This window comes from Cavia porcellus, unplaced genomic scaffold, assembly GCF_034190915.1.
Source record: "Cavia porcellus strain 051 isolate PalLab524CR breed Dunkin Hartley unplaced genomic scaffold, mCavPor4.1 scaffold_7, whole genome shotgun sequence".
NCBI lineage: Eukaryota > Metazoa > Chordata > Mammalia > Rodentia > Caviidae > Cavia > Cavia porcellus.
This window is the reverse complement of record NW_026947490.1, coordinates 23,185,379-23,198,048: the sequence shown is the minus strand read 5'-3', so window position 1 is coordinate 23,198,048 and position 12,670 is coordinate 23,185,379. Positions and strand designations below refer to the sequence as shown.

General features: G+C 51.2%; 1 protein-coding gene across 5 annotated transcripts; it reads left to right on the top strand.

Annotated features, from left to right (window-relative positions):
* Positions 1–1,216: 1,216 nt before the first annotated feature.
* On the top strand, positions 1,217–12,368 carry LOC106026448 (very-long-chain 3-oxoacyl-CoA reductase-B-like). 5 transcript variants are annotated; one of them, XM_013146893.3, is made up of 12 exons: positions 1,234–1,556; positions 1,655–1,896; positions 2,158–2,204; positions 5,672–5,747; positions 5,885–5,995; positions 6,101–6,177; positions 9,889–9,933; positions 10,096–10,130; positions 10,417–10,498; positions 10,677–10,742; positions 11,201–11,350; positions 11,436–12,368. In XM_013146893.3, exons 1-12 carry the CDS (start codon positions 1,261–1,263, stop codon positions 11,553–11,555), a joined length of 1,347 nt encoding a protein of 448 aa, XP_013002347.1. In that variant the 5' UTR covers positions 1,234–1,260; the 3' UTR covers positions 11,556–12,368. The 5 variants fall into 5 exon arrangements, 4 of the variants coding, with proteins under 4 accessions (XP_063108945.1, XP_013002347.1, XP_023418582.1 ...); XM_013146894.2 differs by lacking the exon at positions 1,655–1,896 and having other exon boundaries at positions 1,256–1,556; XR_001200081.3 differs by lacking the exons at positions 6,101–6,177; positions 11,436–12,368 and having other exon boundaries at positions 1,217–1,556; positions 11,201–11,322.
* The last annotated feature ends 302 nt before the right edge of the window (positions 12,369–12,670 follow it).

The following is a 12,670-nucleotide window of genomic DNA, read 5'->3' as shown; positions in this document are numbered from 1 at the left end:
TGGCATAAGCTCCTGCCTGGCATACCCGAGGTTGCGAGTTCAATCCCTGGTATCAAAGAAAAGAATTCTTTAAATTTCAAAATAGGACCTTACTGAATTGCCAAGGGTTGACTTTAACTTGTGTTCCTCCTGTCTCAGCCTCCTCACTAGCTGGGATTACAGGTGTGCACCATCCCTCCTGGCACCTTTCTCTCTCCCTCTGTGTGCTCTGCCCGTACAATGTTCCCACTCACCCGAGACACTTGTTTAGGGTGAGAGCTCTCAAATCTTTGCAGCTATGGAGGGTTTTCCATATCAAAGACTCTGAACAGACACAAGTAGGACCTTTTCACTCTACTGGGAGCTCAGTCCAAGAATTAGCCTGCTCATGGAACAACCCAAAGGAAATTTCTAGAGCTCAGAATAAATTTACACTAAGGACACAAGAGGTGGCCCCAAAGTGGGTGTAGAGGAGGCCTTCATGATTCAATGGCCACTCCCAATGACGTGTAAGAAAGGAAGGCCTGACTGGGCGGGGTTACGTGGTTCCAGATGCAGCCCTGTGATCCCAGCCCTTGGGAGGCTGAGGCAGGAGGACTGTAATGGTCTGAGGTCAGCCTGGACTGCACACTGAGTTGAAGGACTAGAACACAGCTTGTGTCTCAGGGGCCCCCCAAGCCTCCTGCAGTCACAGGTGGGCTTTTCAGTGATGTCAAGTCTGTGTGAGATCAAGTGTGTGTGAGTAGGAAACCAGTCCACCGATTGGATTGGCATCGTTCTGGGCAGGAGTAAGGGAGCCCCTCCTTAGATATGAGCGCTGCGGGGTAAAATCAAAGAGACAGAGAGAGGCGCCCAGCGCTCAGCGCTTGTTGCTGCTGCGGCTTGTCTCTTGCTGTCCTCCTCCTGGCCGGGACCACTGCGCCTCTGCGATGCCCCTCTGCTCTGCCACCTGCCTTGGAGACTTCCGGTTACAGGGAGAAACAGCTCCAAAATGTGAGCTAAAAAACGTTTCTTCCTTTAACTTTGGGTGTTGGTTATTTTGTCTCAGCAAAAAGAAAAGTAACTGAGAATGCCAGCTTGAACTGCACAGGGAGACCCAGTGTGAAAAGAACAATAAACCCAGACAAACAGAAACACTAAATCAGGAACTCAAAGCAGCCAGGCTGATTGGAGATAGGAGCAAACAGCTCCGGAAACAGATGCAACTCCCCAGATGCAGCTCCCGGTCCCAGGCAGGGGGTGGGGCTAGGGCTCCTAGACTCTGGCTCAGTCTGAGTGCGGATGGAGGCGTGGCCGGGGCGGGTCTGGGGCTGTGGCCCGCGCTGGGCGCTTGGGAGGAGGCAAAGACCAGCAAAAGCAGACAAGTGGCATCGTGCACCCCTGCCCTGCAGGTCCCAGGCTGCAGAGCAGAGCTGCAATGGAGTCCCAGTGGGACGCGCTGAGCGCGCTGGGGGCCATCACGGCCGCCTGGCTGCTGCTGCGGGGGACCTGGGGAGTGGCCCGCGCTGTGTACGTGTACCTGCTGCCTCAGGTCCGGAGGGGCAACGCTTGGCTCCGGGCACAGGGAGCCTGGGCAGGTAAGGGACCCGGGGTTCTCCTGAGGCGGTGCGGGTGGGGGCTGCGAGGTGGAGGACGGGTGACAGGTGACCCATGGGAACCCCTCCTCCCAATCAAGACAGAGGCCAAGGGACTCAAAGAAGCAAGAGAGCAAAAGGCTGATGCTAGCAGGGCAAGGAAGGCACAAAGTCTCCAACGCGGTACAGTTGAGAAGAGCTGGTGGCAGAGAGGAGCGGGGTGATGGACAGGACATGGGAGGACGCCTCTGCTCACCCGTGTGCAGCACAGCTTTCATGTGCAGAGCCCGGAATCCAGGCCTGGGGCACAGCCTGGGGCACCCTCCAAGCCCTGGGATGCTGAGTAAGGAGCACCCAGGGGAGGCTGAGACCACCCAGGCTGCATAGAGAGGCCCTGTCTGGAAAAAACTAAAACTGGTTGGGGCTGTGTGCAGATTACAGGGGACAGTGAGGGTAACGAGCCCTAGCAGAGGGGGCTCTGTCTGGAGCAGAGGCAGCCAGTCCAGGAGGGTCCTCGGGGGACTGCGGAGGGGTCAGGGGATTGCAACAGGACTCAAATCAGCCGGGAAGCTGCCCACCCTCTGCCTCTTGGTCTCTTTCCTAGTGGTTACAGGAGCTACCAGCGGCATTGGCAAGGCCTACGCACACGAGGTGAGTGGGGTGGTGGCTTCCGTGCTGATTTCCCTGTCACCAACTGCCTGGGAAGAGCTAAGTGCCCCCTCACCCTCTCATCCCTCTCATTATTGCCTGGTTCATTTCTTCAAATCCTATTTATTGACCACCTACTCTGTGCCAGGCATCTTCCTGGGCCTGGGGATGCAGCAGTGAGCACAAGAGAGTTTTTGCAAGAGTGAAAGTCCTGCCCTCGTGGAGCTTATCCTCCAGCCAGGGCAGAGGGACATAAGCAAGGTCCGGCACATGGAGTGAGAGGTGGTGGTCAGGGTGAAGGAGACACTCAGGAAAGAGGACGGATCCCATCATTCTCAGGCTTGTGAAGCAGGCCTGAGTCCTCTTTTGTGAGTGGCGTTAGCTGTGCTGTCCTGGCTGCCTCCGTGTGCTGAAGCAGCTCAGAAGGGTGAGCATTTGGTGATGGTGACTGGGGGGAAGCCAGGAGCTCCACGGTGGCAGATCCAGTGAATGGGGTGGGTGAGGCAGTAGGGCAAGGGCTCCCCGAGTCTGCCTTTCCCCTGGATGGCACCCAGAGGGGCAGAAACTGTATTCCTCCTCACACCCTGAGAGCCATGAGAGAGGACCTCCAGGGCTCTTCAGAGAGCAGCGGGAAGGCTGGGGTGAGTGTACTGGCAGCCAGGGGGGCACTCTGGAGAAGGCATTTTTACAAATGTAATCATTCCTCTATAATTTATTCATATTTTACCTTTAAGCAACCTTCTTGTCTATTAACAGTGTTTATTTATTTTCTATTCTTTTCTTTCCTTGATTTTATTTTATTTGTTTTGAGTTACTATGTAGTCCAGGCTGACCTCGAATTCAGTATGTAACCCAGGCTGGCCTTGAAATTGAAGGCATCCTCCTGCCTCAGTCTCCCAAGAGCTGCGATTATCAGAGTGTGCCACGGCTTTCCACAGTTTCACCTCTTCCCGTATTTTTTGCTCTATTGTATATTGTACGCATTCATTGGGTTGTTTGTTTTTGAGACAGGGTCAGGCTGTGCAGTTCAGTCTGCTCTTAAACTCATGGCCCAGGTTGACATCAAACTCACACAGATCCTCCCACCCCAGCCACCCGAGTGTTGAGATGACAGGAGGGCACCACTGTGCCCAGCTGGCTCCTGGTTTCCTGTGAGTCAGTCCATGGCTGCCTGGCCCCAAAGCAGGGACAGTGTGGTGGGAGGGCCTGGGAGAGCAGAGCTGCTTAGTTCACATAGGCTGGGAAGAGCAGCACGGGGACAGCACCCACCAGAGAGCAAGGGGCCAGAGCTGAATCACACCTGGGTGGCCATGCAGACACACACAGGAGCATGCCACACAGGTGCCTCACGTGGCTCCCAGGACACTCAAGGTCACTTCATTACCCTTCATCCCCATATTTTACCTCTATTAAACCTTCCACCCAAATTCATCTTCTTAAACCATGCTTGTCTCCAAATAACCCAGCGCTAAATTAGTAATTTGACCTAAGATAGGCGACTATGCCAGAGCACATTGGTCCCTTCCCCGGAATCTCAGCAGTCCCAGTGTTTCCTAGAAGTGCCAGTCCATGGTCCCCACTGAAAGCTGAATAGGCTGGCCCATGCCTTGGACCTCAGTACCGAGAAGCTGAGTAACGAGGACAACTGGGAATTCCAGGCCAGCCTGTGCTATGTCCTGAATTCAAGGCCAGCCTGAATTGCTGGCCAGGTCTAATCTCCATCATGGACAATGACTCCAAAATAAAGCCTCATCTGACACTGAAGCCATGAACCACTGTGAAAGTCAGGGACAGGTTACATAATCTCCCAGTGCAATGCCTCCTGGTGAACATGCCCTTTCTGTCGTGTGGCAGAAGAAGATTTTTAAAGAATCAGAGCAAAGCAAGACCAAAACTCAGGCAGGCAAACCTTAAATCCTCTAGATGCTGTGTGGGGCTCATGGTGTTGAGATGTGAGTTTCAGGGCTTGTGGGCAGCCCCAGCCTAGGGCTTAGTGGGTTGTCACTCACAAATACTTCTCTCTCAGTGTGGATCCTGCTCAGGGTCTGCAGCTGTCCTTGGAAGATGTCCCGCATTGCTGTTCCACATACATCGGAGGTGCCCCTCTCCCCGGATCCTGGCTTCATTCCCACAGGTTCCTGCACTGCCCTGTTAGTGCTTACTGCCTGGACTCCTAGGCCTTCATTGCAAGTCTAGATAAAAATCTCCCTGACCCCACAACTCTTTCTGCATGCAGCTACATCCCGCATCACATGGCTGATGCCAAAGTCTGCTATGACAGTAGCCAGGCCCCCTTGGACCCTGGCTGTAGCAGTCTCTGAATGTCCACATGGCTGACTGTGAGGCACTGGTCCCTGTGGTAGGGACCTATTGGAGGAACAAAGTCAGGACAAAAGATTTCTTGTTGGGATGTTGAGTGACAAGGAAGATAAGGTTAGGTTCCTGTGCTGATAAGAGCAGCCTGGACAGAGAGACGTGGTGCACAGGGAGGGCAAGTATCAACCTCTCAGATCCATGGAGCTCTTAGACCACTGGGCAGAGCTTCCTTCCCAGCTGAGGGACAGTCAGTCCCATCTCATGTCACCCTTAACGCCCAGGCTGAGAGGGACAGTCAGGCCCTGAGATGCTGCTGCACACCCACTCCCCAGTCACATGTGTTTTCTAGCTCAGCATCCAGGGGACAGGGATTCAGGGCAGAAGGACTAGAAGGTGCAAAGACCCAGGAGCAGAAAAGGCAGGAGCTGCCGGATGGGACCCCAATAGTGAGGGCTGTGCCTGGCCTCTCACAGAGGGACACAGCAATGGTCCAGCTGAACACAACAGGTTTGTGGGTTTATGGCAGGGTCCCCGGGGAGCCAAGGCTGGTTCTGAGCTGCTGAGGGGCAGGGTCGGTTCAGGCTTTGCAGAGAGACTTCAGTGGTGGGGTGGAAACTGTGGCGTAAAGCTGAGGTTCGGGGTGTCCCAGCCAACGTGGGTCCCCAATGTCCCAGCAGGAAGCAGGTGCTTGCTAGGCACACAGGAGTGAGGGAGAATGAGGACAGGGTCAGACACCCGAGTGGGGAGACCAGAGTCTTCCTGGCGCCTGGGAGCCCTCCAGCTGCTACCCAGGAGCTACCTCAGTTGCTCACTGTGCCCAGAGCTGCCCTCCCTGGACCCCCCCCCCACTGCTCTTCCCCTGTGTTCAGCTCTGTGACCTCGGGGCTCTAACACTGATTGTCAAGGACAGGACAAAGTTAATCCTGGCTTACAGGACAGAATGAGGAAAACAACAGTCATTGCACATACCTGCATTCTGGAGGTCGAGACAAGAGGACCCCAAGATGAAATCAGGTCTTGATGACTGAGGGGCCTGTGTCTGAAAACATAAAAAGGCTGACAGTGGAGCTCAGTGTGAAGGCCCTGGGTTCACCCCAGCTCCTGGTGCAGGGCTGGAGGGGTGCAGGGCTGAGTAAGTGACTGAATTTCCGCAGCTGGCCAGGAGGGGGCTGGACATCGTCCTCATCAGTAGAAGCCTCAACAAGTTGGAGCAGGAGGCCAGAGAGATCGGTGAGTGCACAGCCTGTGGGGAAGCCCTGGGCTCCCTGGGCTGGGGTCAGCGGCGCCCCTGATGGCCTGAAGCTGCTGGTGGGTATACTGGGTCTGACCAGGGGCAGGGGCAGGGCCTGACCCTTCCCATCCCCCAGAGCGGCTGCACGGCAGGTCCACGCGCATCATCCAGGCCGACTTCACCGGGGGCTTGGAGATCTACAGTGCCATTGAGGCAGGCCTGCGAGGCCTGGAGATCGGAGTCCTGGGTGAGTTGCTCGCCTCCTTCAGTCACCCAGAACATACTGGGTGCCCTCCTGTGCCCCATTCCTTGTCCCCTGGGCTGTGAGGAACACGTGTGACCTCCTGCGCAGTGAACAATGTGGGCATGGTGTACGGAGGCGGCAGAGGAGCCTTTAGGAAGCTGCTGGACCTTGAGGACGTGGGCCAGGTGAGTCCAGGCTGCTCGCGGTTCTCTCCTGCCCTCTGCTCGAAGAGCGCAGAATACACGGGCTACCAAGCAGGTTCACTGGAAGAACGACAGTCTCTTTAATAAATGGTGCTGGAAAAACTGGTTCTCCATTTGCCAAAAACTAAAGCTAGACCCATGTCTATAACCATGTACTAAATTAAAATCTAAATGGGTCAAAGATCTGAATATTAAAATAGAAACACTAAATCTATTGGAAGACAAATTGGGTAGAAACCTTGAAGACATAGGAGTAGGTAGAGAATTCATGAACAGGACTCAAACCTCATGGGAAATACTTCCCAGAATCAATAGCTGGGACCACTTCTTATTAAAAAGTTTCTGCATGTCAAAAGAAATCTCCAGCATAGTGAAAAGAAAACCCACAAACTGGGAAAAGATTTTAGTGAACTGTCTCTCAGACAAGGGCCTCTTGTCTAAAACATATAAAGAATTAAAAAAACTCAGACCCCCAAAATTCAAAGACCCAATCCAAAAATGGGCATCTGAGATGAATACGCACTTCTCAGATGAAGAAATGCAAATGGCAAATAAATACATGAAAAAATGTTCATCATCATTAGTCATTAGAGAAATGCAAATTAAAACCACACTGAGATACCATCTCACTCCTGAAAGAATGGCCAGGATCAAGAAAACCAACAACAACAAATGCTGGAGAGGCTGTGGGGAAAAAGGAACTCTCCTACACTGTTGGTGGGAGTGTAGACTGGTGCAGCCTTTGTGGAGGTCAGTCTGGAGATTTCTCAAAAAGCTGGGATTGGAAGACCCATTTATTCCAGCTATTCCACTTCTAGGCATATTCCCAGAAGAACTGAAAGCATCATACCACAGTGATATATGTGCACCTATGTTTATAGCAGCACAATTTGTAATCGCCAGATCTTGGAAACAACCCAAGTGTCCATCAACTGAGGAATGGATAAAAACGTTGTGATATTTCTATACAATGGAGTATTATTCAGCTATAAAGAAGGATCACATTGAGATATTTATCAATAAATGGGCGCAGCTTGAGACCATACTCATAAGTGAAATAAATCAATCTCGCATGTATGAATACCAAATAGTTTCCCTAATGTAAGTAATGATTCAAATATATAAAAATATGTGGTAATCATGATTCCCCATTATGTGGCCTTGAAGCCTTATAAAGTTTTTACTTATTAATTGGAAAGGCTTTATTCTGAGCTTCTTGATATGGAAATACTTGAAGCTATAGTATATGAAGTTTTATTCAAATATTTCAAGGAAAAAGACAGACACTATGGTAACTACTATTAAGTTGGGTTATTTGGTGGTGAACAATGTTGCTGACACAGTCATGCTTTGACCTGTATTGTTATATTGTTATGTCCTGTTTTATCTCAATCTCTGCCTTATTCATTAAGAAGTTATGTAGTTATTTTTTTATGTTTTTTTTAATTAAGGGGATAAATTAAAAAAATTAGCAGGGTATATAATAGTAACTTTTTTGATTTCCTATTAACTTGTTTTGAAGTCCTGTAATATTCCCACTATCTTTTTTGACTGATTAGACTCTGTTCCATTCTGTATGATAGTATCAAGTTTGTGGGTTTAGGCAACTACTTTGAAGGCAATAAGATTCACTAAGATGCCCATTCTGGTTTGACTATTGTCTCCTTTGGAAGTCCTGTAATGTTTACAATGCCTAAGTTTTATTGGTCTTGTTCTCTACTGTTTTGTTCAACTTTATAATATCTAATGAGATAGACAATTCTTTTCAAGGAAACAAGAGACATTGTTGATAACCATTGTTGATAACCTTGTACTCTGTTTTTACACCATGTGCTATGTCTATCCTTGGTTTGACTGACAGCTTTGTTTTGCCATATTTGACTTTATTCTCTCCCCCCAAAAAAGTAATAAGAACTAAGGAGTAATAAAACCCAAAATGTGTAAATTTTGTTGTAAAAAAAAGAGGGAAAAAAAAGAGTTCTAAATGATATAACAGCGAGAGTGTTTAGGGGTGTTAAATAGCTGACCATATTAATGTTTTTGGTTGGATCATTGAACACAACTGTTTGCAGTCTCACTGTTTGAATGTCCACTTTGTATGCTTTGATACTGTGATTTGAGCAACTATCTCTAAGATGATAATATGTAATCTATTAACCGGTGATTTCTTACTTTTTTTTTTTTTGTAGTTCTATATTACTTGTACCCTTACACTGCTTTGTTTTGTTTTGTTTTTTCTCTTTTTTCTTTTAAGTAAAATTTAAAAAAAAGAATACACAGGCTACAAAATAAAACAGCCAAACTCTGTCCTTGAATGCTCAACCTGCACAGCAGTAGAGGTAGAGCCTGGTTCTCACCTTTCATATTTCTCAATGCTGATTCTAAAGAAGGAGCTACACGGGAGAACCAGTATGTGGATTCTCTAATTGAGGCCAGACAGGAAGGGAGGAAAGGGGGCAGAGAGAGAGAGAGAGACAGAGACAGACAGACAGAGACAGAGAGACAGAGAGACAGAGAAAATGTTATTGGTACGTGGTGTAGTTTTTGAAATTTATGATCCTCCTGCCCCAGCCTCCCGAGTGCTGGGGTTACAGATGTAGACCTCCATGCCCAGCCTTGGGTCAGTCCTGCTCAAGGGCACAGGTGCTTTTCTCATGTGAGTATCCGGCTTCCCTGCACCACTGGCTGAAATGATTGTCCCGTCCCCACTGGGTGACCCTGGTGCCCTGTCAGCAATAAGGCCCACGTAAGGCCTGGACTCCGTTCTGTCGCACATGTCAGGCTATCTGATTCCTGCTAGCGCCATGCTGTGCTGAGCACTGTGGCCTCCTGATGCTCCTTTCTGACTCTGTCTCTGTCTCTGTCTTTGTCTCTGTCTCTATCTCTGTCTCTCTCTCTCTCTCTGTCTCTCTCTCGGTTCTCTGAGGCAGACTCTCACTTTGTAGGACAGGCTGGACTCGAACTCATGCGACCCTCCAGCCTTAGTCTCCTGAGAGCTGGGGTGAGAGCCCTGCAGCACCACAGCGGCATCTGTTTATTTTCACAGTGAAGATTAGGTCACTTTGCTGTGTGTGTGCTCCGCTTTTGTTTTTCTGGTACTGCAGACTGAATCCATGGTGCTCTACCACAGAGCTGCATCCCAGGTCCTTTTTATTTGGAGACAAGTCCTCACTAAAACAACTGTGTAGACAGGCTGGCCTTGAGCTTGTGATCCTTGTAGCTGTGCTGCCCGGGCTGCTGGGATTACAGACAGGCAGCACCTTGCGAGCCTGGGGACAAATAGGTGTGAGAGGATCTTAGAAAGCAGCACAATGCCACGAGAGGAGTTGAGAGGTGGAAGGAGGGGCGTGTTTCATTTTAGTGGGAACTATTTCCTTTACAAGGTGTTCAGAATTTTGAAAATCAGAAAAACGGCCGGGTGTGGTGGCATAGGCAGGTAATCAGAGAACTGTGTGGAGGCTGAGGCAGGATGATCTTGGCAAGTTGGAAGCCAACTTGGGCTACATAATGAGTCTGAGGCCAGCCTGAATACATAGCAAGTCCCCGTGTCAAAGAAAGGAAGAAAAAAAAGAAAGAAAGAATGAAAGAAAGAAGTGAGGGGGAAAAAAGAAAGATTAAGCTAGGAAGACAGGAAACGTGGGAGGTGTGGGGGCTTGGGAAGCAGGTGGTGACGGGCTCCGTGTTCATCCCCAGAGCATATCAGATATCATCAACTGCAACGCGATGTCGGTGGCACAGGTCAGTGGGGCCGGGAGGGTCGGGACCAGGGGCAGTGTGGCTGCCACCACACGGGGGTCTGCATCCTGGGGACTCGGGTTCCTGGGTCAGCCCCTGAGGGGACTCGGACAGCGCCTGGGTGAGGAGGACCAGGGAAACATAGGTGTCTCCTCTGCCCCACAGATGGTCCGCATCGTCCTGCCCCAGATGGTCAGCAGGTGAGAGCTGCTCGCTGCCCTCATGCTGGATCCCCAGCCCTGGCCTCCAGTCTCCCCATTCCCTACCTTCCCTGTTTCCAAGTCATCAGCCCAGGCTGACCTGGAGTTCTTCACCCTCCTGACTCAGCCTCGGGGCTTCTGGGGTTATGGGCATGCAGCACTATGCCAGGTCCCAGTCTTTGCTCTCCTCAGCCCTTTGAGAGTAGGGCTCCTGCCAAGGGAGGGACAGTCACCCCGCCCCTTCTTCCTCGGGGCAGTGACCCTTCCAACGTGGTTTCCTCCCCAGGGGCAAAGGTGTCATCATCAACATGTCTTCCCAGAGCGGCTCTATGAGCTCCCCACTTTTTGCCTTATATTCAGCTACTAAGGTACCTGGACACCCAGACTCCGGGTGGGATGGCCATCTCACCCCAAGTCCTCCTTCACCCTGGGTCCTGGTGGGGAGATTGTGGGGGAAAGTTCTGGGTGGTGGTGGGGACGCAGGGTGGGGGTCCCCTCCCTGGGCCTAGGCTTGTGCTCCTGGGTCCTCCTCTTTTCCCCCTGCAGGCCTTTGTGCGAAACTTCTCAGAGGCGGTGTGTGCAGAGTACATTCTTCATGGTGTCACCATCCAGGTGCCCACACGGGGTGGCAGAGTCTCCAGTGGTGGGGCTGGGGTAGCAGCTGTGGAGGAGAGGGCAGAAGGAGCAAAGTCAGAGAGATGTGAGCCTCCTGGTTCAGGGGCTTAGTGGGATCAGTGGGGTTGTGGTCACTGGGATTGTGGTCTCAACCTTGGTGGGGATCTAGCTGTCAGAGGGCGAGGTCAAAGGCTCAGGGGTGTGGTCAAGTCTTATGGGGCATGGTCTAGGTCCCAGGGGGCGGAGTCCAGGCCTTAGGGTGGGTCCACATCTAGGCACAGATTCTAGGCCTCAGGGTGGGGCCTGGGTCTTAGAGGCTGGGTGTAGGGTAGGTCCACATCTGGCAGGCAAATACATTTACGGGCCTTCCAGACCCAGCCAGATAGGGTGGGCAGCTGGGTGTCAGGACAGGGGGGCAGCATTGTTTCTTGTACCCTGTTCCTCCTGTCCTGCAGACCCTGAGCCCCGTGATGGTCTCCACAAATATGATGCACAATGCACAGATTGGGCTGCTTGTTAAGGATGCCAATGAGTTCGCCCGTGAGGCTCTGGACACGCTGGGTCTCTCCTCCCATGTCTCAGGCTGCCTCTGGCACTCGGTGCAGGTGCCTCTCTGGCGGGCACTCCCTGCTCAGGCTGGGTGGGGAGGGTCAGGGGAGTCTGGGCTGACTCTGCCTCTCTCCTGCCCAGAGCTTCCTGCTGCCTTTTGTCCTGCCCCAATGGTTAAGGCACAGTCGCTGGATGGTCAACTTTCTGTCTGCACGAAGCAAGTCCAAACGTTTCCTTTTCATGAAACCTCAAGGGACTTAGGAAAGATGGGTCCCAAAGTCTCCCGGGGCTGTTGTGGAGCAGCAGGCCACTGTGACACCGCCCACTGGGTGGGAGGGCGGCCTGGCTCTGCTCTGGCAGAGAGATGCAGTTTTCCATAACCGCTGTGGAACCTGGTGACATTTTATAATTAAAACACACTGTAGTGGTCGCACAGCTTAGTGAGTGTACTGAATAAAGTGAATTGCACAGCACACAGCAGGGCTGACGCTTACGTGGCTGTCTGTTAAAATAGCTGCAGGATGGAGCCCTCACTGTGTGGAGACACTGCTTTCCTTCCTTCCTTCCGTCGTGCACAACATAAACTTCAAATGAATCCGCACTCCCCAGCCAAAAGGGACAGGGAATGACTGCATTCAGGGGCCAGTTCTTTTCCATCTTCTGAGCTTTCACTCTGGGATTTGTGGTTTCTGAGACAGGGCTGGCTGTGGAGCCCAGGCTGGCCTCCACCTCACGCTGACCGTCCTGCTGAGCATTCTGAGTGCTGGGATTACAGGTGGGCACCACCATGCCCTGCATGCTTTCCATCTTGAGAGTCGGAAAAACCCAAGTATTGACGATTTAAAGCAACAACAGAAAGAACCACTAATAAACCTTCAACAGGGCAGGTTCCAGTTAGCTGGAGAGTGCACTCTCCCTGTGGGGACTTTGACCGTCATGGGAAGGCAGATGGATGAGTGATGGGGAAAGCAGGATGGGCAGTGTTGGTGGTAGAGCCTAGGTGGCCACTGTGTAACTTCTTTGGTTTCTTTGTAGATTTGCAATGTCTCATAATAAAATGCTGGATGAACTGGTCCTGGTGGTACACAGGTGTAATCTTGGCTCTGGGGAAACTGAGGCAGAGGAGTGCCAGAAGTTTGAGGCCAGATGTGTACATAGTGAGTTCAGTGTCAGTCTGAACTACATAGCAAGACACTATCTTAAAAAAAAAAAAAGCTAAGAGAAACCCAAGAATAGTAAAATAAAATCTATAAATCTACTGAAACTGCTTTAGAAATTGCTTAAGAAACAATGATTCAGGCAGTGTGATGGTGCAAGCCCGCCATTCCAGCACTCTGGAAGACTGGGCACCTCACTGACTTAGAAAGACCCTGCCG

Bases quoted from the DNA above. Each gene is read 5' to 3' on its own strand.
- LOC106026448 (XM_013146893.3), top strand. From the start codon at position 1,261: ATGGAGGCGTGGCCGGGGCGGGTCTGGGGCTGTGGCCCGCGCTGGGCG. The intron at 2,205-5,671 runs GTGAGTGGGGTG...GAATTTCCGCAG, and splicing joins GCAAGGCCTACGCACACGAG to CTGGCCAGGAGGGGGCTGGA. The intron at 11,351-11,435 runs GTGCCTCTCTGG...TCTCCTGCCCAG, and splicing joins GCCTCTGGCACTCGGTGCAG to AGCTTCCTGCTGCCTTTTGT.